Source organism: Lupinus angustifolius, chromosome LG01 (assembly GCF_001865875.1).
Source record: "Lupinus angustifolius cultivar Tanjil chromosome LG01, LupAngTanjil_v1.0, whole genome shotgun sequence".
Classification (NCBI taxonomy): Eukaryota; Viridiplantae; Streptophyta; class Magnoliopsida; order Fabales; family Fabaceae; genus Lupinus; species Lupinus angustifolius.
The window spans coordinates 33333017-33357004 of NC_032009.1; the positions used below are offsets into that span (position 1 = coordinate 33333017).

Here is a 23988-nt window from a genome sequence, read left to right on the forward strand (position 1 = left end):
CCTTTTGGAATCACTGGTAAGATTTGTCAGAAATCCCCTCCAAAAACTACAACCTCTAAAGTCAACTGAATCATTCTTTGTAGTACCCATCATATCTCTCAGACCTTTATCAAGTTCCTCAAAGCAGTATTTATGTGTCATTGGAGCTTCATCCCATATAATTAACTTCGTTTGTTTCAATAGTTCTGTCAGTTCAGACCTTTGGTGAACGTTACAAACAGAGTTGTCAAGAGTTGGTACATGTATCTTGAATTTTGAGTGTGTTGTTCTATCTCCTGGTAACAACAAAGAAGTTATACCACTGGAAGCTACATATAGTGCTATATGCTTTTGAGACCTCAATGCATATGTAAAAGTTCGTCACATATGAGTCTTCCCCGTTCCCTCATAATCATATAATAAGTACATGCATCATTTATTGTGGTTAACTACTTCCATGATTGTTTTAAAAATATTTATTTGCTCATCTGTATTATTTTATATATAAAATTAGAATTAGATCTTATTTTTATTTGTAAGGTTACTACAAATTATTTGGTCATTCATAAAAATGTGAGTAAGTTGTAGTACCTATAAGAGAATTGAAAAGAATATTGAAGTTATGCTTTAAGTCCACTATGTCATAGTCAAGTTCATCATGTATTAATCTGTTGCCTAATCGACTTGTTATATATCCATTTGGGTATGACATTGATGGACAGTCTCTCAAACTTTTTCGGTTGGTTTGTAGTAACTTTTCAATGTCCAATAATGTTAGATTTTGTAGTTCTTCATCCGTAAATACCAACTCTTGAAAAACACATTATGTTAAGATTTGATAGGATATTTTTTTGTAATTTTAATATAAATAATAAGAAGATTCTCATAATTGGGTTGTTATTTTTATATATTCCTAATAAAAATAATTATATTTCCCCTGAATATATCTACCATTGTTATCCTTTAATTAAATAATTTGAGGATAATAATTGTTATTATTGTTTTAATATTGTAATAGTAACATTGCAATATTAGAATTTAAAAGCAAGCACTAACCCCAAACAAAATATATATACAGTGAATGTTGTGTGAAAGTAAAGAATAAAAATTAATTCAAACAAAATATAAATCAAATATGTGTTTTAATGATACAAATTTGTATATATTATAATTGCTCTTAATAAAATGGATAATTTACTTTGTTGGTGCACCTTGACCGAAAAATTACGGTCTTTGTGTACCTTTTTAAAATATTACCATGTTAGTGTACGTTTTTTGTAAATCGGCAATTTGGTTGCCGATTTTGGTGTGTAATTATTTTTTTTAATTCCCTCCCCCCAAAATCGGCAACAGGGGAGGAGTTTTACGTATAATTTTTTTTTAATTTCCCCCCTAAATCGGCAATGGGGGGGGGAGTTTTTGATAAAAAAAAATTTTAATTCCCTCCCCCTAAATCGACAGGGGGGAGTTTTTGATAAAAAAAAATTTAATTCCCTCCCCCCTAAATCGGCAATGGGGGGAGGGGTTCAAATCTTTTTATGTGTATATATACCCTTAGCTGTAATCGTTTCTACATTACATTTTCACAGAAGTTTCTCTTCATTCTGTATCAGAGTAAACTTTGTTAATTAGTTTCTTTGAGTAAGTTTTTATTATAGAGGTTAGTATATCATTCAGTTACTACGTTTTATTTCATTTTTATAAGTTTATATGTTTTAATGTTATTAATTGTTTAATGTAGATGGTCATTGTGAGAGATATTGTTAGCATTTTAGTGATGAAGAGGATATTGAAATATGCAATGATGAGGAAGAGGTTCAGTTTGATAATAGTTCATCTCGTAGTATGACATATACTACTCCCTCATCATTTTTCTTGAACACAATTTCTGAAGCTGGTCGTGATATTGGACACATAACCGTTTAATGAATGTTGTTGATAATGATTTGTTTATTGACATGCAATTTGAATCTAAAAACATCACAATAAATGCAATTAGGAAATTTCATATCAAAAATTCGTTCGACTATATTGTTGCAGAGTCTAAGCCGGACAGATACGTTGTCAAATGTAAACATTTTGGTGCAGGATGTGAGTGGCGAATTTACATTTCGTATAACGTTAAACGCAATTATTGGGAGATTATGAAAATTAATGGAAACACAGTTGTGTATCTATGTTAGTTTCCCAAGATCATAGTAAATTAAATTCGTCATTCATTTCAGATCTTATTGTTAATTTGGTATCTGCAGATCCGAGTATACCAGTTAAGGCACCGGTGAAGGAGGTTGTTAGTCGTTTTGGTTATACAATCACGTATAGAAAGGTGTGGACTGCAAAACAAATGACAATTGCAAAAATTTATGTGATTGGGAAGGATCATATAATGAGTTACCACGTTGGATGAATGCTCTGCAATATTTTTCTCCCGACACAATTATAAAATATGAAGCACGTCACCGAGTTGTAGATGTCATGGAAGATCCAAGTCAAATCATTCTGGATAGAATATTTTGGGATAGTCATTCTCAAGGATATACTGGAAACTGACTCTCCGCAACAAACTTCAGTGGATAGTCATTCTCAAGGACATACTTCATCAGTTACTCCTCAACAACAATAACAATTGTATGGGTTCGCAAATTATAATTCTCCATACAATTATTTGTCATTAAGTTCTCAAAACCCAATACCAACAATGTTTGCTACTACTTCAAGTATATTATTCTCGGCATATGATTTTCAACAATATTATCGTCCTACTATGTCGTCTACAAATATTTTTGGTATACAACATACTGATGATGAGGTTGTGGTCGAGGTTGTTGATGAATATGAAGATTATTCAGATGAGGAGGAGCCACAATTGGAGAGTATATATTATACCTCAATAGGTGTGGAACAAAATATGTGAAAACTACATCATGATATACCTCAAATGAAGAGTATATATTATATTTATTTACCATAAATGAAGAGTGTCATTTTAGTAATTCTACCAACCTTTCATATTGACAAAATTGCCCTTAACTTTGTACACTTGTCACAAATGAAGAGTGTCTAGTTTTGTAATTTCACTAGCATTTTCTTTTCTTACATAGATAGTAGAAGCATATCATGTAAAAAATATAAATCAGGACCATATTCATTATTAAATAATTTATTTGGAAAATCAATCTAATAATTTTGTTTACCATTTAAAATCACGATTATTAAGTTTTTTAAAAATAAAAAATTTAGCCAGACAATTCATTTATACTTCATATATTTTTCCATAAGCACTCCATACTATATTATTGAAAAATATTAAATATTAAAAAAATAAGTTATTCTCAATACTAATCCCTTATAAATTTATAAGGATTGATAATTATTGTGACTTTTTCCAAAATCTCAAATAATTTCCAAAAGTATGATATGTCATAAAAAAAAAGAGATTAGAGTAGTCTTCTATTTTTATTTTTTAATTGGGTTTACTTTCCGGGTTAATACAGTTTAACCAGATTTAATACAGTCGGGCCAGATTTTCTTTGGTTCAAAGCGGTTCAACTCTCATTCGATTAAGAAATCAAACGAAAGTCTTTTCATGTCCGATCAACAATCAGACAAATCGGATCGGTCAAATCACCTGATCCGATCCGGTTCTCACAACATTAAGCCTAACACATTAGAGTAACTGGAGACGATGTTGTTAAGACACGGTTGAAGAAGAAGATGTGAGAGAGGATTTCACAATTTTTATTTTTTATTCAAAATTGAATTTTAAGGAATTTAAATTCTTACCATTAAATATTTATTTTGTCACATATCTTAATCTCTTAGAAGTTCTATAAGATTAGGTAAGAAATATAGTATTCATTGTACCAAACAAAAGAAAACACACTAATGATACATTAGTCTAGTTGTGGAAGGTTGAACTCTAGTATATTATATTTAGGTCAAATATCAAAAGTTTAATTAATGTGAAACATTTGTTAGGAGGATACAACTCCTTTTTAGTGCTAGAATGTAAGGGGAGAAAAACAATTTCTTCAATTTTAATTTTTTTATTCAAAAATAACTTCAAATTATAGTGAAGTCCTGAACTCTCTACTAGTGGAGAGAATTTCCATCATATTAGGATTTGGGAGGAACAATCACATACTTCGTGAGTATGGTGAGAAGTACCTTTAATTATTAAAAAAACACAGAATTATATTATGTATTTGAATTCTCTTCACTCATATTAACACTGTTGGATATGAGTATGACAAAGACATAGACAACATTCTTTGAAGGTCTGAACATAGGTGGTTATGTCAAGTCTTCTCTCCAAAGTGAAGGATTCAGAAACTGTAAAATTCATATTATTATACAAAATTTGAAAATGCATAAGGTATATCATATACTAAAATCAAAATAGAGTACATGTTATTGATTATTAAGATAAAAGGTGGAATAACAGAAAGAATACAACCACAAGAACTTTGCAAATTTATAATTGCTTGAAACAACATAAAATATAACAATAATGCAGAGGATATATTATCCATAATAAACCAGAAAAAAGAGAAAGCAAAACAGCTTCTAATTATAAATTTCTAACTATTGGAAATAATTCTCGCCTTAACTAATTGAATGAAACCCAACTAAACTTTCAGATCGAGCATTCATTAATTTTCCTTTTCTTCGTTCCAGAACTTTCTTTAAGAATCTGTTTGCAAACTGGTTTTTAGAGACTAATAGATACAAGAGAAAGGCTTGATATCCACAGAATATATTTGAGTCTGAAGTCTTATTCTTCTATTTCAACGTCTTCTAAACTCAATTCGCAAACAGAATATACCATTCTCGTTGCTCTTATGGGCTCATGTTGATGTTGTGCTTTGTACTCACCAAATTCTTTTTTTACAACATGCAAAGCTTTTCTGCACTTTGCTAATTCCATTCCCTTGCACTTGATTTCTTGCTCAAGTTGTGTTTTCTTCATCCTCCTATTCCCTTCTTCTTTCACTATTTCTCTTTTCAACTTTCGAACACACTCCCTTTGCCACCAAAGTTGCTTAAGTAAATGCTCTCTTTCAATATTAAGAACCTGCATGGCTTTTTCTTTGCTCTCACAAGTTAGTATTTGAGCATTTGTCACAGGCTCTACATGCTTCCTCCAATCTTGATAAGAAACACCCATATAGTAATCATGGGGTAAATGAGAAATTAAATCAGCAAATATGTTCATGTGACAATAATCATTGTCTAACATGATATCTTTGGGTGCTTTATCTGAGGTAGTAGAAGAATATTTTTCAGCAAGTTTCTCCTCTAATTCAATGAAATTTGGCTCCATTGCTAAAGCTTATGGCACTATGCATAATACAACAGATATAGAAGCTGCTGTGAGACTAAAAGGATTGAGGAATTATTGAGATGCTAACGTTAAATACTGGGAGTTAGTAATGTAATCAATTTACTTTTTACAAATCAATTATACTTTGAACTTATATGCTAAGTTTATCGTTATTAATTTTATATATTTATTTTAAACTTTCTATTCGATATAACAGCTAGAAGATTTCGTTTAATGATATATATTAAATTAGTTATTTTTTTTTTTGCTGGTATAACAGATGATATATCTTAAGATTAATAAAATTTGGAGGGAGTTATAAGATGGTTAGATAGATAAAGGTGTGAGGTTACATAATGAAGTGATAAAAAGATTGATAGTTCAAATTTCACCACATTACTGTTAGTTGTTCATAATTATATTTCCAATTAGCCAGCTTAATTTAGTTTTGTCATATTTTATCATTACTAATAATTTATATTTTACGGTTGCATCGTATTATTCCTAAAATTAAAGTTGTCATTCACAATAATTTTATATTCTTATTTTTTTTTAAAAATTAGTAAATGTGGTATCTTATATTTATGAAGGTGTTATTTTATATCATTAAACTTATTGAATTGAGAAATACAGATTCATAGGCTATATATATCATACCTAAAATATCACTAGTTTTATTAAATGGGATTCACAATTTGTTAGCATAATTTTTTAATCTTACTAGTAATTTATTTTTCCACTCCGAAAAAAATTCCAACTTATAGGATTGATTTGTTTAAGATTATAAAATAAGTGATTTGTAGACTAAAAACGATTAATTTTAATAGATTATTCAAAATAATCTGTCCGTGTTAGGTTACTTGAGAGATATATTCATGTTAATCAAAAGCTAACAGAAAACAGATTCTGATTATAATTTATTATTTTGGTATAATGATTATGGAACAAATCTTATCCAAAAATATGTCAGTGGTGATTATTTAAAGAAATTTGTGGATAAATAATCTAAAGACACTCATAATCTACAACCTACATTCCCTAGCGGGTTGACTAGGATTTTGTGTTGGTCACCCGTATTCTTAATTTTTTATATAGAATATATCATCTTTATATTATATTATTTAAGAAAATTATTCGTGTAATATATGCTGAAAGTTAAAAATGAAAGTAAATTATCACGGCTAAGTAATTTATCCACATTTCAAATTTAATGTCATAATCAATATAATTCACTTATTCATTGAAAAAGTCACATCAATTTGAAAAAATGAGAGATTTAAAAATTGATGTGGTAGTTAAAAAGAAAGCATTAATTTATATTAAGATATATATAATATTTAGAAATATGAAATTAGAATTACTCCATGAAAGTTATTTTATATTTTCCCTTTATCTATTAGTATAGAAGATTGGTATAGATAAACATGAAATTAGGAATTATAAAAGATAAAGTATTGAAACATAAAATATTCCAAAGAGAGTTATTTTATGTTTTTATAATTTTTATTAGTATTAGTATAGAAATTTATATAAAATATTTCATGGTAGTTATTTAATGTTTATTAATATTAGTATATAAGATAAAGTGTGAAAACATAAAATATTCCAATGATAGTTATTTTATGTTTTTCTATTAGCATTAGTATAGAAGTTTATATAAAATACTTTACGATAGTTATTTAATGTTTATTAATATTAGTATATATAAAGATGAAAGTGGAAGTTATAAAATATGAAATTGGGAAACATAAACTACTTCATAGAAGTTATTTTAGGTTTTGTATTTATTAATAGTATAGATATAAAATAATTCATGATAGTTATTTAATGTTTATTAATATTAGTATAGAAGATAAAGTATGAAAACATAAAATATTCCAAGAATAGTTATTTTATGATTTTCTAATTTCTATTAGTATTAGTATAGAAATTTATATAAAATACTTCACAATAGTTATTTAATGTTTATTAATATTAGTATATATAAAGATGATAGCAGGAGTTATAAAATAAAATTAGAAGTTATAAAATATGAAATTGGGAAACATAAATTATTTTATGAAAGTTATTTTGGGTTTTGCCTTTATTAATAGAATAGGTATAAATATAGAAATATAGATTATTAGTATTATTAAGCAACTATAAAAATTATTATATAAATCAAATAATTTGATATGCCTGAAATATAGTAAACCAAAAAAATTGAAATTTTTCAAAGGGCTATAAAGCTTATAATGTCTTATTGTGAAGACTTTTTAACCTAATCAATAATTTATAGACTTTCATATTTGTGTATCATTACTGTAAAGTAACTTTTACCATTGATATATCATTCAAGTTACGTGTACTATTTTTATCTAAGAATTAATAATTGTTAACATACAAATTACATGTGCTTGTTTTAGAGTGTGGATGCTTATATCATTTAGATGTTAAGTAAAACATTATGTATATTTATTTCATTATATGTTGTGGCTCTGATTTTTTTGGGTATAAAGAGTATCTCATTGTGAGAATATTGGGGCAATAAATGTTGTTATTATACATCGAATATTTGATTTTTTTTGTTTTAGTATACTAAACAAAAACACCTAATTAGAATAATGGCAGTAATATGATTATTTTAGCCCATGTTTTTTATAGGACTGTCAGAAAGCTGTTTCAGTCTTAAAGAGACGTTTATGGCCTATCCGTCATGGTTTTTAATGGTTGATTACGGCAGAAAGATTAAATAGATTGAGTTTTAGTGAAACTACATAAATTAACTTTTACTTTTTTATTTATATATAAATCTCCCTAATTTTTATACTTTCATTACACTATTACTCCTGCATGAGAAATAAGTGTAATCTTTTAAACAAAAAATGTGATAAATGCAATTAAGTTAAACAAGACATGATATATTGCGGAGACAAATTCAAATAATATGCAAATCAATGTATCTTTATTATTTTTGCTTACAGAACACATCAACAATTCTAAAAATATATTGTTTAAATCGCTCTTATACTATATTCGTAACGAACCAAAAATAATAAAGAGATATTAACTAATATATTATTTGGACTTATATTCACAATATATCATGTTTCGTTTAACAAATTGCATTTATCGCATTTTTTGTTTAAAATATTACATTTATTTCTCATGCAATGGTTGTTAACGTAATAAAAGTATAAAAATAGGAGGTTTGCGTAGGTGTAAAAAAGTGAGGAATGATTTGTATAATTTCACTAAAACTCATGAGGTCTATGTATAATTTACTCTTTTTATTATTATTGCAGGGGCCGCTCCAAACTTCACAGTGGCCTAAAGTAAAATATTAAGAGAAAAAAACACTTTTAATATAAATATAATACTTTTATATTAAATTTCCCAATTACAACTTTTACAGCAAGTTAATGTGACAAATTTGTTTATTTTTATAAACAAAACTTTTAGTGAATTTGATCTAAAGAGGATTAATAGGTGGTGATTTCATAGTCATAAATTATAAATCATAAGTTAACATTTTTTACTACTTTACTATCCAAAACTTCATAACATTTTAAGTTTATGAAGTCAAGACTTTAATAAATCATCTTTTATCCCAAATTATTACTTTAACTTGAAAATCAAAGAATAACATATTCTAAACAACCTTTTACACATAATACCTTTTAAAAATGATTTTTTTTCAACAAAAACTCATAAACATTTTGAACTTTCAAGAATAGGCATAAATTTTTTTTAAACACAATAAATGTTCATTTGATGTTCAAATCATCACCTTTAAACACATTAAAATACTAACAATAATTTCCAATATTTCTAAAACAAATAAATTCATCTAACTTTGTGCAAAGACACTCATAATCTACAACTTATATTCCATTTATTAATAATATAAATATATATTATTAGTATATTATTAATTATTAAATATTTGAAACTAAAAAATAAAATAAATAAGCAACTATAAAGTATAAACATTATTATATAAATCAAATAATTTAATATGCCTGAAAGATAATAAATAAATAAAATTCAAATTTTTTAAAAGGCTATAAGCTTATAATGTCTATTGGGAAGACTTTTTAACTTAATCAATAATTTATATACTTTCATATTTATGTATTATTAGTATAACAAAATTTATATGATTAATATATTATTCACAAATCATATGTATTATTTTTATCTGATATTTAATAATTATTAATACACAAATTACATTACATGTATTACTTTTAGAGGGTGGATGCTTATTAGATGTTAAGAAGAACATTATCTGCATTAATTTTAATATATGTTGTTGATATGATTTTTTTGGTATAATCAAGGATATTCAATTGTGAGAAATTAATACTTTTTGGGATATATAATGACTCATTCTAGTAAGCTATGAAGCACGGATACTAATATATGTGTCGGGTACGATACATATCCGATATATCGACACGTATTTTTTCCAAAATATAGGATACGTTACGTTCAGGGATACGCGTATAAAATAATAAAAACACATAAAATATGATAAAATTATAAGTGTAAATCAAAATATCCAAAGTAAAAACTATGGAAATTTAAAATCACTGCCCTTCATAACAAATCTATCTTATTCTATTTTAATGAAAACGAATCTATGTTATCATATTTTATTGGAAACGAATATATCTTATCTTGTTTTATTGGAAGCGAATCTATCTTATCCTGTTTTATTAGAAACAAATCTATATATCATATACTTTACTGAAAACGAATCCATATATCATATATTTTATTGAAAAGAAATCGAATATATGTCTTAATATTTATTTAATTTATTTTAATTTTTGGATACTCTATGGATATGTATCTTTCACGAATCCGAGCTTATCCGTATAGGATACGTGTCGGACACCGACACGTGAGGATGTTTGACGAATCCGTACTTCATGGCTAATAAGTATTATTTTTATAATCAAACATTTGACATTTGGTGTTATCGGACCTAAACAAAAAAACTTGCATAGTTGAATAATAATGGCACTAATATGATTATTCTAGCCCATGTTTTTTTATAGGACTGTCAGAAAGCTGTTTCAGTCTTAAAGAGACGTTTATGGCCTAGCCGTTATGGTTTTTAATGGTTGATTAGGGCAGAAACTGTTTTTGTTATTATTGCAGGGGCTCCTCCAAGCTTCACAGTGGCCTAAAGTAAAATATTAAGAGAAAATAATCACTTTTACATATAAATATAATACTTATCCAAATTCAATTACAACTTCTACAGCAAGTTAATATGATATATTTGTTTATTTTTATAAACAAAAGTTTTAGTAAATTTCATCTGAAGATCTTATTAGATATTAATAATGAAACTCATTATAGTGAAACCAAAATAGAATACAAGTTATTGATTACTGTAATACCATAATGGTAAATAGAATGAATCTTATTTCAAGATACTACGTCATAATTAACGCATTTAACAATGTTCATATGTTTAACACAAGAACAAGAAAAAGAACAAAATGAGTACAACTATGGAACACACTTGGAGAATTATAATACTTAAAACAATACAAAAAACAATTAATTATCTTTAAGAAGTTCATCAAGCCATTCTGGTTCCTCTAGTGGCTCAACTTCACCTTTGTACTCATCAAATTGTTCTTGTAGATCTTGTAAACTTTTTCTGCACCCTTCTAATTGCATCCTCTTCCAAAAGAGTTCATGTTCAAGTTTAGCTTCCTTAACTTTCCACTTTCTTTCTTCTCTCACTTCTTTTAGTAGCAACTTTTGAAACTGTTCCTTTTCACACCAAAGCAACTCAAGTAAACGCTCACGTTCAATATTCAGAAAATTTATAGCATCTCCTTTGCTTTTACATGTTAATGGGAATGCATTTGTCACATGCTCTACTTGCTTCCTCCAATCATTGAAATTTGTACTCTTACAATTATCATGAGCCAATATAGGAATTATATCAGCAAAGATGTTGATTTTACACTTATCATCTGCATCATATGGAACTTGATCAATACGCTTATTAACTTCAGGTTTTTTCTCTGATGTTGTAGAAGAAGGTTGGATACTGAATTTCTTAGTTAGTTCATCACAAAGATGTGACTCCATTGTTGAAGCTTGAGTAATGAACACAAAGTATAGAAATAAATATAGGTCTAAGGAGAATGAGAAAATCAGTGAGCCCAAGGTATGAAAGTGAGCTATGTTTTATTTATAATGAGAAGGGTTAAGGTGGTTGAGATATGTATTCAAAAAGATAGAAGTGATTGTGTATTACAAAAGAAATCAAAATCTGAAGATTGTTTAAAATAAATATCTAGGTTGTTATATCCATTTAAATCAATACACTGATCAACTCCTTTTAATTAATCATGCACTCGATGATAAAGTTATTAATTATCTAATCTAAATCCAAATAAAATAAGTATATTTCGTTATAAGATTAAGTTTAAAATTATGATGAATAAAAATATCTTAAATTATGTACTAAAAAAATAAGGGATAATTTGTTTAATTTCACTAAAACTATGATTTGTGTAATTTCACTAAAACTCAGGGACCTACTTTCTTCTAATTTATATTTTAAGGTTACATCATATTATCCTGAAATTAAAGTTAGTGTCGTAACATTTATTTACGAAGGTATTATTTTATAGATTTAATATGTATACATCGATAATATAATTATTTTTTACAATATCAAGATATCATTTATATTTATTTGTTAGTTATTATTAACTGTCATAGAAAAGTAGCCTAAATTAATAGTGGATTATGTATTGTCAATATAAATTTTTTTACACCGGTGAGTACACATATATTAAACTCTTATTTTATATCATTAAACTTATTGAATTGAGAAATACAGATTCATAGGCTATATCATACCTATAGCATCACTAGTTTTATTAAATGGGATTCACAATTCGTTACTGCTAATTTAATCTTACTGCTAATTTATATTTCCACTCCTGAAAAAAATTATATTTCCACTCCTGAAAAATATTATATTTCCAACTTATAGGATTGATTTGTTTAAGATTTTATAAAATAAGTTATTTGTAGACTATATTAAAAAACGACTAATTTTAATAGATTATTCAAATATAATCTATCTGTGTTAGGTTACTTAGATATATTCATGTTAATCAAAAGCTAACAGAAAACAGATTCTAATTATATTGATAAATTTTATTATTTTGGGATAATGATTATGGAACAAATCTTATCCAAAAATATGTCAGTTTTGTATAAGTGATTATTTAAAGAAATTTATGTAATTTTGTTGATTAATAATCTGAAAGACACTCATAATGTAAACTTACAATCCATTTAATAATAATATAAATATAGATTATTAGTATTATTATTAATTATTAAATATTTGAAAATAACAAATAAAATAAATAAGCAACTATAAACATTATTATACGAATCAAATAATTTGATATGCCTGAAAGATAATAAATCAAAAAATTCAAAATTTTCAAAGGGCTATAAGCCTATAATGTCATACTGTGAAGACTTTTTTTTTAACTTAATCAATAATTTATAGACTTTCACATTTATCTATTACGAGTATAAAAAAATTTATTATTCACAAATCAAATATATTATTATTATTTAAGAGTCAACAAACAAATTAGATATACTATTTTTAGAAGGTGAATGCTTATACCATTTAGATGTTAAGTAAAACATTATTATATTAATTTCAATACATGTTCTGACTTTTTTATATAATGAATGATATTTCATTATGAGAAACTAATATTTGTTTGTAATTGCTACTCCTTAAACTTAAAGTATTGACTTTTTTTCGTGAAATATGATAGGTGATCTCTATTTATTGTAGTATGTTTTTTATAGAACTACTAGAAAGTTGTTTCAGTCTTAAAGTGAAGTTTATGGCCTAGCCGTTACGGTTTTTAATGGTTGATTATGGCAGAAACGAATTTTGTAATTATTGCAGGGGCTCCCCAAACTTCACAGTGGCCTAAAGTAAAATATTAAGAGAAAAAAAAATCACTTTTACATATAAATATAATACTTTTATAGTAAATTCCCCAATTACACCTTTTACAGCAAGTTAATATGATAAATTTGTTTATTTTTATAAACAAAAGTTTTAGTGAATTTGATCTGAAGATCTTATTAGATATTAATAATGAAACTCATACTCATATCCTTGCTATAGTGTGAAATATCTATACATTGTTAGTATAAAGATTTATATATATTCATTATATTATCCGTTATTTTATGAATTGTTTTTTTTAAGCTAATGATAATTAAATATAAATAATAGATGATATAATTTTAGTGAATAAAGTGAAACACGCCATCTTTCTACGTTCTCTTTTTAAATTTTACTCAAACATTTCTGCCATGGTTATCAGCATGACAAACACATAGCCCCCAATCACCACAGTCATCTCTAGAGGATGTGCAGCAAAACTATAATTCATTTTACTGAAACCAAAATAGAATACAAGTTATAGATTTCGGTAATATCTTAGAGTAAGGACCATATTTATTAATGAATTAATAAGTACTAGAAAAAATAAAAGAAAAAACAATATGATAAAACAAACATTTGTTTTTCCATCAATGAAGATTAATGAGAATCATTGTTTAATATCATAGTAGTAAACAAAATGAATCTTATTTCAAGAATAGAACAAAATAACAAACTGAATACAAGTTGATATATTATCTATAGAAATTAATCATCTTTAAGAAGTTCATGAATCCATTCTGGTTCCTCTATAGGCTCAACTTCATCGATATACTCATCAAATTGTTCTTGTACATCTTGCAAACTTTTTATACACCCATCTAATTGCATTCTCTTCCAAAAGAGTTTATGTTCAAGTTCAGCTTCCTTAACTTTCCACTTTCTTTCTTCTCCCACTTTTGTTAGTAGCAACCTTTGAAACTGTTCCTTTTCACACCAAATATCATGAGCCAATATGGGAATTATATCAGCAAATATGTTGATTTTATACTTATCATCTGCATCATATGGAACTTGATCAACACACTTGTTAACTTCAGGTTTTCTCTCTAATGATGAAGGTTGGATACTGAGTTTCTCAGTTAATTCATCACAAAGATTTGCATCCATTACTAAAGCTTGAGTAATGAACACAAAGTATAGAAATAAATATAGGGCTAAGGAGAATGAGAAAAATCGTGAGGTGCAAATTTTTGTTGTACTAGTAAGGTAAGTGAACTGCGTTTTATTTATAATGAGAAGGGTTAAGATATATATATTGAGATATGTATTCAGAAAAAATAGAACTATATAACATTAGATTTTTTTGGTATATATAAGATTAGATTATATATAAGAAGTGATTGTGTATCACAAAAGAAATCACAATCTAAAGATTGTTTAAAAGAGATATCTAAGTTGTTATATCCAAAGAAATCAATCTACCCATCAACTCCTTTAGTTAATCTATGCACTTATCAATGATGAAGTTATTAATTATCTAAATATAAATAAAATAAGTATTTTTCATTATAAGATTAAGTTTAAAATTACGATGAATACAAATATCTTAGATTATTATTTGGTTGTTTACTAAGAATATTCTTTTCTAAATAACAAATTAATTTTTTCAGATGCTCCTCAATAAATTATCATTATATATATTAGCGTGTTGACAGTCACTATTGTCTCTGTCAACTCGCTTTCTTATATTATAAATGTTAAATATAATATTTTGTGTTAAATATTTATAATCTACCGTTGAATTTATTCAATTGGTGTAAATTGAACATTCATATTCTACATTAAAAACTGATAATGTAATAATAAGAAATAATTAACCAAATAATATGAACTCGGGAGGAACATTGGGTTATATATGATTTTTTTTGTAAAAATTAGAAAATAGTGATGGCAAAATAGGGAGAATCACAAATTACACCATAGTAGGTAGTTATTTTGGGTTTTCCCTTTATAAGTAGTATAGATATAGATATACTACATATCTACCCTTCTATATTGTATATAAATACCTATATATATCTATTTATATTTATACTTTTATATCTATTCTTCTATACTTCTTTACTATATATAAAGTCAAAACTTGAAATAACTTCTCTCATTGTGTAATTTTCATTTCCTATATTGCCCTTAACATTATTTAATTTTTACAAAAAAACTATATAATCATAAGCAACTACCACCAATACATTAATTAATCACATATCTCACATTAAATTAAACATTATCATAAACAAAAAATAATAATAATATAAAGTACACCGAACACAACAAATACATTTTAATTCACAAAAATGAAATATATAAAAATTGAATATATAGTATCACATAATATTCGCTGGCAGGCACAAAGTGCCTGTACACACTAGTTATATATAAAGGGAAAACATGGTGTAACTATCCTGATGTATTTTCACTTTCTAATTTTGTCCTTAAACTTTTTAATTTCTACAAAAGAATCATATAATCATATGTAAACACTACCAACGTATTAACTATCTCTCTAACATTATAATAAAACAAAGTTATAATATAAAGTATTCCCAATAAAAATACAATATAAAGTATAATCAATATAAAAAAATATTTTAACTCTCCAAAATAAAATATATAAAATTTGAATAATTAATATCGTAAAAATATGAACCTGGGCTAGCAGGCACGAAGTGCCAGTGCCTATTACCACTAGTTATATATAAAGGCAAAACATGATGTAATTACTACCTTAGTGTAATTTTACTTTTCTATTTTGCCTTTAATACTTTTTAATTTCTAGAAAAAACTATATAATCTTTCATATGTAACTACCATCAACATATTAAATATCTCTCCAGCATTATAATAAAACAAATTTATAATATAAAGTATCCACAATAAAAATACAATATAAAGTATAATCAATACAAAAAATATTTTAATTCTTCAAAATAAAATATATAAAATTATTTGAATAATTAACATCGTAAAAGTATGAATTCCAGCTAGCAGACATGAAATGCATGTTACCACTAGTTATATAAAAGCAAAACATAGTGCAATTATCACCATAATATCATTTCACTTTCCTATTTTGTCATTAATATATTTTAATTTCTATAAATATAATCACATGTAACTACCATCAACATATTAATTACATATTTTACCAATAAAAAACAATATAAAATATACTCAATATAAAAGATATATTCTAATTCTCCAAAATAAAATATATAAAACTTGAATACTCAACATTATAAAGCAAGAAAGTCTCACTACACTAATATATATAATAATGTAATTACACGTGCAATTACATGGTGCAGAGAACGTTTATTAGGTATATAATAGAAAAAAAGTATGACTAGGTGTGGTTTTTTTGTGTACAATTAGGTACACATATATATTAGAAAATCGGTCAACTCATAAATTTTACTAGTGGAAACTATATTTCACTCATGTATGATTTAATTATTTAAAAATGTTAATTTTTAACTCAAATTTAACAAGTTTGCTTTATGATACAAGTTTATTGAGATAATTAAGAATCAAGTTTTGGATGAATTTTCAGTTGGTTCAATTTATTGTCAGTAAAGTTGGAAAAGACTAGACCACTTATTAGAGGTTTATTATATAATCTATAATATGCTATTTTAGGACATACTTTTTTGTGAATGGACTTTAGATCATCCAAAAGACTTATTAAGCCAATAGACTAACATATTTAATAATATTATGTAATAATGTTTATTATCTTATATTATGTTTTAATATAAGTAATATTATTATTTATATAACTTTATTATGAAAATGTATAAACAAATATAATTTAATTGTTAATGAATCTATAGTTAAAAGACCTATTAGCATATTTAAATGTAGATATATAACTTATTTCAAGACCATATAATATATGATATTTTTAAACAAGCTAACATGTTATACCAAACTTTTAAATAAGGACTCCTATATGTTATATTGGCTCGGTCAGTTTAAGTCAAAGTATAACTTGACCTATTTTCATCCTTAATTGTCAACCAAATACACATTCAGTTATTTAATTTGAAATTAATAATACTCGCAAGTAACAAAAATAAAATTAAAAACACGAGGATGTATGAAAGAAATATACATTTTAAGTTATCAGTCATACGGCTAATCAGACTAAAAGGTGAAATATATTTCTTGTATGTGTATGCATAATAAGTATCAGGTTGATTCATAAAATTGAAACAAAAAATCAAACATTAATTTTGTAAAAGAACACCCCAACACCATCTTTTTGATCCATGGATCTAAATACATATACATAAAGACCCAACTAGTCACAGTTTTCATGTACTTTCTATTTATTATTACTAATGTGTTAGAAGGTATTTCGTATCTCCCCACCTACATTTTTATTTTTTAATATAGAATATTTAATTTCAAAGATTATATTATATTTTTTGTATTAAGTCATAATATTATAATTTTAGAGAATTTTGTTTGAATATTTAATCATATATAATATTGTAATTTTGGCTATAGTTTGTGATATAGTCTATGTATGATATAAATTATTACAAAAGAAGTAACTTCTAATAAAGAATAAGTCTTTTATCTTATTCAAAAGTGTGATAAAATTGTATCAAATATAAACATAAGATTATATTCTGATATTGAGAATATGGTATAAAGATGTTAAGTTATTTAGTTCTTCAGTATTTCAAAGAACATAATATGTTCTTCATTTAAATATATCATATTGTCGTTTAATTACCGCCATTTAAGTATATAATTGAAATTATACATATTCAATTACTTGAATGTTTTTTAGAGATATTTTCTATTTATATAGTAGTAGGAGTAAAATTGGGATACATAAAATACGGGGTTCAATTACATATATATCATTTAAGCATATTTTACCTTTATATACTAGAATAGATGACTAATATTTTATTTATTAGTTAAGACTAATATAAATGAAAGTTAATAATATATAAGAATTTAAAAAAAAAATAGAACATATAAAATAAATTATCTATACTATATATAAAGCCAAAACTTGAAATAATTATTATCATAATTCTATTTTCTTATTTTGCTCTTAATATATTTTGTTTCTAAAGTGAAGCCATATAATCTTATATAACTATAATTAATAAATATTACTTTAAATCGGATATTATAATAAATACAAAAATTATAACATTTGTACATCCAATAAAAAACATTTTTATTCTCTAAAACAAAAATAAAATTTTAATACTTAATATCATAAAATAAGAATGTGAGTCGGTAGACACGAAATATCTGTCGACACTCCACACCCTTTTTAGTAATAATAATAAATTTAATTTTTAAATGGATTATAAGATTTAGATATCAAGGTGAAATATAAAACCTAATAAAGATTGAAGAAAGAATATGACAAAATTAAGTAGGTCCCATTTAATATTTTGAATAAAGATTGATTTTTGTTTTCCATTTTGTAGCACGAGTCGGTAGGGTAGTAACTACTGTATGCATATACGTATTGTATACGTACATGGTAGGTCGTTTAGACAAGCTCCCAGATTTTGCGCCAATTTGACAAAATAAACTCCGCAAACGTAAACCTTTCTCTTTTATTTATATTTCTTCTTCTTTCTTTCTTCTTCCCTTTTCTTCTATAACTCTCTACCTCTTACGCTTTCACTTTCTGTCGTTTCCCCTAATACGACGTCGTTTCAACCGTTCCCAATTCCCTGCCATTGTTTCCTCTCGGTATCTTCTTCTATCTCAATTCTCTCTCTTCCATTCTCTGCATTTACTTAATTATTCAAAAATCGTTATCTCTGTATTGAAATTTTCACTTTTAACTTGATTTCAATCTGTTTTTATGTCTTCGATTTCCAAAGTTCGTTTTTTTGTTGCTTCAAGCATCTTTACCTATTCCATCTTTCTATTTTAATCATGTTCTAGGGTTTTAGTGTTCGAGATTTTATCAAATTTTCACTTATTTTTGATAAATTGGTTCTATAGGGTTCTAGGGTTTCGCTCATATTGTTTTCTCGTGCAGGTTGTTTAGTTGGGGGCAATGAATAGCGTGTTCAGCGAGCAGATACTTGCGGATAAGCTGTCCAAGCTTAATAACACTCAGCAGTGCATTGAAAGTAACCTTTTTTGGCTCAAAATTGTACTTGGATTTATGTGTTTCCTTAATGAATGTGTTTTTCTACTTCTCTGCATTGCTTAACTTAATTTAGATATATTTTGTGGGTTTGGAAGCATTTCATTATAAATGTTGCAATTGATTGACAACTAAGATACCGTCTCTATCGACTTTTTATTTTCGTCAATATTGAAAGTGTGATAAATGAGTTAGGTTGTCGGCAGGTAATTCAAATCTAGTAAAGGATTTTGGTATGAATAGCATTGCTATAATTGAAAACGTTACTGTTATTGAAAGGCACTACTTGTTTCCTGTGTCAGTCACTCAGTCTTTTCAACGTTAATTCTCTAAGAGAAGTGAAGTGGGAAGAGAAACAAAATATCGTTGGTAACATTGGGAAGACAAGTGAAGATTATAGCAAGAGTTTCTGATGTATTTTGCTTTTCTAGAAGACAAGTGAAGTGGGAAGAGAAACAAAATACATCATTAGGCCTGAAACCCTTGGACTAGTTCTTGTTGTGTGTAAAACTGGAACCTTAGTGACTAAGCAACCATAGGAGGAAGCTTTTCATATGGTACTAAAAAGGAATGTAATGGGCAACCCTAAGTTTGAGTCATGACAGAGAGTTATGGAGTATTAATTAAAAAGTAAATTTGTTTCACTGTTTCATTTGATCTATATGTTAAGGATATAAAATAGGTTGCTTACCAGATCAACTTGATTTTATGCATTGAGTCTAATACCCTGTAGGCCCATATGTCACTCCCCAAACTCATTAACCATTTAATTCTGCTTCAGCTTTGTACAGCTCAGGTATATTGGTCCTGATTTCGAACTTGCAAGAATTAGATTATAAACTTTGTGATGGCGCCAAAACAATAGTGTTTGCTCTGGACCAGTCAAAAGATTATTGCTCAGCCATCATACATGAATCTGTGATGCATGGTGGAATGTTTCAATCCAACTGCAGGGTATGGGAGTTGAGTCCCATATCAGAAGTATGATATTTTAGTGTTGGGTTTATATGACCTTGGGCTCTCCCACCACAATGGTTAGCTTTTTAGGAGCGGTTCTCCCAAGATTCGTAGAAATCGACTAGTTTCGGTAGACACCCATTGTTCTTTTTGATAATGTCAACTTGAAAAGGGTTTGTCTAGTACAGCGACAGCTCTACCTTTTACAAATCTATGTAGTTTTCTATTTCTATAACAACTTACTAGTTTAACAAAGTTACATTTTTTTGTGCATCAAAGTTTTGTTATTACACTTGTTCAGTTATAAGATTAACTTGAAATTGCTTACTGAATTTAAGTCGGAGTGTGAAAAAGTTAGTATCTTTACGATCACGAGAAATTTTCTTGTCTTCTATGTGTATTGATATTATTGATGCCATATAGATTGTTATCTTTAACTTTTTATAGCTTTATCACATTGGTGTATATTTCACCGGAGCAAAGCGGAACTAGTTGTTGGAACATGGAATAAACAATTCCACAATTCAGAGATGATTCAGCGAGTCCCCCTTCTGTATCTTGCAAATGACATTCTACAGAACAGCAAACGTAAAGGAAATGAATTTGTGACCGAGTTTTGGAAGGTTCTTCCAGCAGCAGTTAAAGATGTTTTTGAGAAAGGTGGAGAACAAGGAAAGCGTGTGGTATCTAGACTGGTAAGCCCCTTTTACAGGGTTTTGAAGTCCCAGTGCATACAACTATACCAATAAATCTTAGATAAGTAGGAAACGGGTGTGTGGAAGATTTGGATATGAATTGTTTCAGACTTAATTCTTTCATGCATCATGCATGGACTGAAACTTCAGATATGACTTTTAAAATATTGACACATAATTTGTATATCATAATACTTATTTCACTGTTAACAGTTTGATCTACTTAAAATTTTAACTTGGTGCTTGCCTAATTTTAGGTTGATATATGGGAGCAGAGGAAAGTGTTTGGATCTCAGGCACAGAACCTTAGAGATGTAGTACTGGGAGAAGGAGCACCTCCACCATTGGAGTTCAATAAAAAGCGACCCCGTTCTGTAAAAATTATGAAAAAGGATTCTCGTTCCATCAAAACGGTGAGACTGAACATTTTATGGTTTAAGATTATTAGTTTATTACATCCTTAAAACTAGTTTGCAATTCTTCTTGCATTGCTCATTGTTATGAATTTTATGGAAGCCAGAAATTGTCCATTGGAGGTACAGCAGAAAAAATAGTCTCAGCATTTCATACGGTGCTTAATGATCATTCCAATGAAGATGCAGAGATGAGTAAATGCAAGTTAGCTTCTCATCGTGTGAGGAAGATGGAAAAGGATGTTGATGTTGCATGCGCTACTGGTAAGCTATCAACAGATCGAAAGTAACTCCTGAACTTTGGAAGCTAGTTTTCTTATATATTGCTTTCCTTTTCAGCAAAGGACCCTAAGCGAAAATATTTGGCCAAGGAACTAGAGGAGGAAGAAAATCTTTTGAAACAATGCATTGAAAATCTTAAGTTAGTTGAAGCAAGTAGAGCAGAGCTTGTATCTCGTTTGAAAGAAGCTTTGCATGAGCAGGCAAGTTATCATGTCCATGTGCTCAATAAGTTTTATTTGCATTCTTCAATCTTAGGGTTTCTGATTGACATATTGAGTTCCTGATGCCATCTTTTTGGATATTTTTATCAGGAATCTGAACTGGAGAATGTTCGTACTCAGATTCAGGTATGCGTACTATCAGGATTCTTTTCCTCGGAAAATTGTCCTATTTTTTTTAGTTTCTGATCAGATATTTTATGTATATGTAATGTCATATTTAGTTATCATGTATCTAGGTTTTGTTATGATTTAATTACGTATTCGTCTCTTTTACATATATCTTATTTGACAACAATTATAGTGAGTTAATAAAGTGATCATAATTAGCTTGGTAGTTGTAAAGCATTTAATTGAATAAATTACGGTGATGTAACCTACATAAACTCCTGCCTCTTAACAAAATGTTATACATCAGTCTTCTGTTAATTTTTGAGGTATTATGTGTCTGGAACACATAAACTGGAGATGTATGCATTTGTCTAATCAAAATTGAAAGTAGGAGCCTAGGAGGGTTTGGTATATTTCTGCAACTAGAGATGCATGCATAATTTTCATAAACATTGAAGTGCATTAGTGTAATAATAAACTTGATTTAGAAAGAAAAGTCAGTTTGAAAATTACTCAGTGAGAGAATCATTTTACAAATATAAGGTAACTGAATTCTTCTTAAGCATTGGATGCGATTTATAGTTGAGTATGCTTCCATCCTGGAATTTGGTGATGTTTTTGCTACTAATGAGTAATGATGCTAACTAACTATTTAAACTTTATGCTGATATGTCTCAATAATGATGTCCAGGTAGCACAAGCACAAGTAGAAGAGGCTAGCCACATGAGGGAGCGGCTTGATAATGAAGATTCTTCGTATAAATCGTTGACTGCAACAACTTCAAATCCTGAGGCAAATACAAAATCAGAAGCAGTGAGAAAGAAGTCAGCTGCAGCAATTGCTGCTGAGGTTGCAGATAAGCTAGCTGCTTCTTCGTCATCTCAATTAATCATGTCTTCTGTTCTTTCGACATTTGCAGCAGAAGAGGCAAAAAATGCTGGTCTCACTTCTGAGTCCATGTCAAAACATGAGAAGTCAATCACTATGTCAGATCCCAACGTTTTTATGTCCACACAACAGATGATGGCCACTCCAAATCATTCATATCCTTCAGTTTTGGTACCCCAACAAACCATGCACAATTCAGCTGCTGCTGCATCACAAGGTCAATATCACATGATTTATAATCCATCTTCCCAGCAATATTTGCAGTCAACAACAGGAGGGATCATCACCCCATATGGTTACGGTAATATACCGCCATTGCCACCAGGACCGCCCCCACCGCATATGGCGGGGCCAATTTTGCCTCAAACACACCAGACACTGCAAATTACTCAGCAGCAGCCACAACCATTAAGTCAGCAACATCTACCAATACAAATGACACAGCAAGGTCCAGCACCTCCTAGTTTCCGACCACTTCAACCACCTGGAATTGTGTACTATGGTAATCATCAGCATTCTATATGAAATCTGCTGTAGTGAGTTATTTTAACATAAATTTTGATGGTAATGTATTTGTATATAATTGGATAAAAATAATTATTGGATCATATTCATGCTTACAAAGACTGATCAGGAAATCAATTATATGTCAGGCTTTTACTGAAGTGTAATAACCCACCAATTACATGAAAGAAATTAAGCTATTGAGTAGCTTTTACTTCCCTCTGGATAGGGCTGTATTTTATGTTTTGCTAGTGTTGTTGCATCAAATTTCTATCAATTTTACAATCTATGATCAATGAATAACATTTGACAGCTTTATTCAATTGGAAATGTTACTTAATCAACACCATTCATTTCTTCTCTAATCTATCTTTTAGAATAAACCCAATGTGGCTACCTCAATTCATACGATCCCAGATTGACATGACTCAAAAATGTGTTAGTAATTTCGTTCTATATAAACATTTGGA

At 27.8% G+C, this 23988-nt stretch overlaps 1 protein-coding gene across 3 annotated transcripts; it reads left to right on the top strand.

The window, feature by feature from the left end:
• On the top strand, positions 18836-23765 carry LOC109361347 (regulation of nuclear pre-mRNA domain-containing protein 1B-like). Of its 3 annotated transcripts, XM_019606831.1 has the most exons (9): positions 18908-19043; positions 19339-19432; positions 20854-21101; positions 21359-21514; positions 21622-21778; positions 21854-21996; positions 22108-22143; positions 22817-23329; positions 23372-23765. In XM_019606831.1, the coding sequence occupies exons 2-9, from the start codon at positions 19357-19359 to the stop codon at positions 23537-23539; spliced, it is 1497 nt and encodes a 498-aa protein (XP_019462376.1). In that variant the 5' UTR covers positions 18908-19043; positions 19339-19356; the 3' UTR covers positions 23540-23765. The 3 variants fall into 3 exon arrangements, with proteins under 3 accessions (XP_019462368.1, XP_019462359.1, XP_019462376.1); XM_019606823.1 differs by lacking the exon at positions 18908-19043 and adding an exon at positions 18836-18889 and having other exon boundaries at positions 22817-23765; XM_019606814.1 differs by having other exon boundaries at positions 18907-19043; positions 22817-23765.

Excerpts from the sequence above, each read along its gene's own strand:
- LOC109361347 (XM_019606823.1), top strand. The coding sequence starts at position 19,357 with ATGAATAGCGTGTTCAGCGAGCAGATACTTGCGGATAAGCTGTCCAAG. Across the intron at positions 19,433-20,853 it reads CACTCAGCAGTGCATTGAAA|CTTTATCACATTGGTGTATA; the intron begins GTAACCTTTTTT and ends AACTTTTTATAG. Across the intron at positions 21,102-21,358 it reads AGCGTGTGGTATCTAGACTG|GTTGATATATGGGAGCAGAG; the intron begins GTAAGCCCCTTT and ends GCCTAATTTTAG.